The sequence below is a fragment of the Poecilia latipinna genome, unplaced genomic scaffold (genome assembly GCF_001443285.1).
Source record: "Poecilia latipinna isolate Pla-1442-1.1 unplaced genomic scaffold, P_latipinna-1.0 Scaffold3500, whole genome shotgun sequence".
Classification (NCBI taxonomy): Eukaryota; Metazoa; Chordata; class Actinopteri; order Cyprinodontiformes; family Poeciliidae; genus Poecilia; species Poecilia latipinna.
This window is the reverse complement of record NW_015116116.1, coordinates 20,225-21,762: the sequence shown is the minus strand read 5'-3', so window position 1 is coordinate 21,762 and position 1,538 is coordinate 20,225. Positions and strand designations below refer to the sequence as shown.

General features: G+C 38.0%; 1 protein-coding gene across 1 annotated transcript in view; it reads right to left on the bottom strand.

Moving 5' to 3' along the window:
• LOC106941111 (NACHT, LRR and PYD domains-containing protein 3-like) overlaps positions 1-1,538 on the bottom strand; it is a 29,241-nt gene that overhangs the window by 21,980 nt on the left and 5,723 nt on the right. Inside the window, exons 5-6 of the mRNA XM_015024052.1 lie at positions 833-908; positions 214-433 (exon numbers count right to left, since the gene is read on the bottom strand). Of these exons, the coding sequence (XP_014879538.1) occupies positions 214-433; positions 833-908 (296 nt within the window). The remainder of the gene's footprint in view (positions 1-213; positions 434-832; positions 909-1,538) is intronic.

Genomic DNA, 1,538 nt, shown 5'->3' with positions numbered 1-1,538 from the left:
AAATAATTCCACGGTGCAATAAATGTATTTGAATCTCATTCTGGAGCCTCTAAATATATATCTAACAGAGGTCTGGCTGCTATGCACCAGCCTGGACAGAGGAAGTATCAAACCAGCAACCTAAAGATTGTTGGACGAACTCTTACCACAATTGAAAGAAAGATTAATTTATCAATTCCCCAGCATTAACATTATTTACAGAAATCATCTTACTGCTCTGAAGACGGTCAGCCAGCTCCTCCTGGTTCATCATCCTCAGGAAGAGCTGTGTGATCTTCTCAAATGCTTCTCTGCTGCTGTTCATCTGCTGTTTATTCTCTGAAACTTCATCCTCCTTATTCTCATCTGAACCTTCTGGGTCATCTGAACCCAGAACCATTTGGATCTTTTTCAGCTCACCTTCCGCAAAGGTGAAAATCTTCTTTTTCAGCTCCTAAAATGGAGTAATAGAAAACTTAGACCTCTATGGTTTATCCAATGATGGGAACAAACATTAAATTCAGAGGTTTGTGAGTTGGGGGGAGGACCTATTAACATTTTTTAAACAGTGGAATTTTATTGTAAATGTAATTTGAATCATTTACACAATATTTCCATCAACTCTCACTCAATGGGGAATTTCTCTCAACAGACTCTTGTAGGGTCTCTTCTGTTCATTGTGCTCCAATAATGGAGCTAAATAACCAATTGTGAGAGGTTGTTAGAACAAAACAATAGGTGCTGATGGAAAAGGCCATAAACCACAGCCTGACAATCCACTGGTTTATAATTTACAGCATAGAGATGACTATGAACACAACAGACAGAAAGCAGTAGATGTCCATATACTGACCTTAAATATGGAGTCCAGCTCTGTTTGATGCTGTTGGGCTGACTGACCACTAGGAACCTCTGAGATCTGCTTCACTCTGTGGAGGAACCATGAAGACTTTGCTCACATTACAGCTCTCCACACAAAAAAGACACAAATACATTAAATTAAATTGTATGTAGCAAATCATACAGTAACATTCAACAACCTTAAGCTATTTTCGATCATGTTGAGCACTTTGACCTGTATTGTTGCTGAAATGTGGTATGCAAACAAACTTCACATGACTACTTTTGTTTTGACAAGACAATTCATAAAAGAGAGAAAAGGTCTGTCTTGATATGTATTGAAAATTGCCAGATTTTCAAAACGTACTGTTTAAACTGTCAGAACTCTGGGTCCTTAGCTGGGTTTTTCCATTTCTGTGATTTTCTGTTCCTCTTTTAGCTTTATCAGTTAAGTCCACTTTTATTTAACCCTTCTTGGTCATTCCAGCTTTATTATTTGATGTTGCTTATTATGGTTAGATTTGTCTTATTCTTGTTTTCCTTTATCCCAGCCTCTTGTAGTGTTTTAGTTGTGTTCACTTCTTACTTTTACCCTCGGCCTAGTCAGAGTTAGTTCCTGTTCTTGGTTATCAGTTTTCTTAAGTCGAAGTTATTCTTTAGTGTTGGTATTATTTCCTGTTCCCCTGTACCACTTTCTCTCTCTCTCCTCCTCAGCCTGG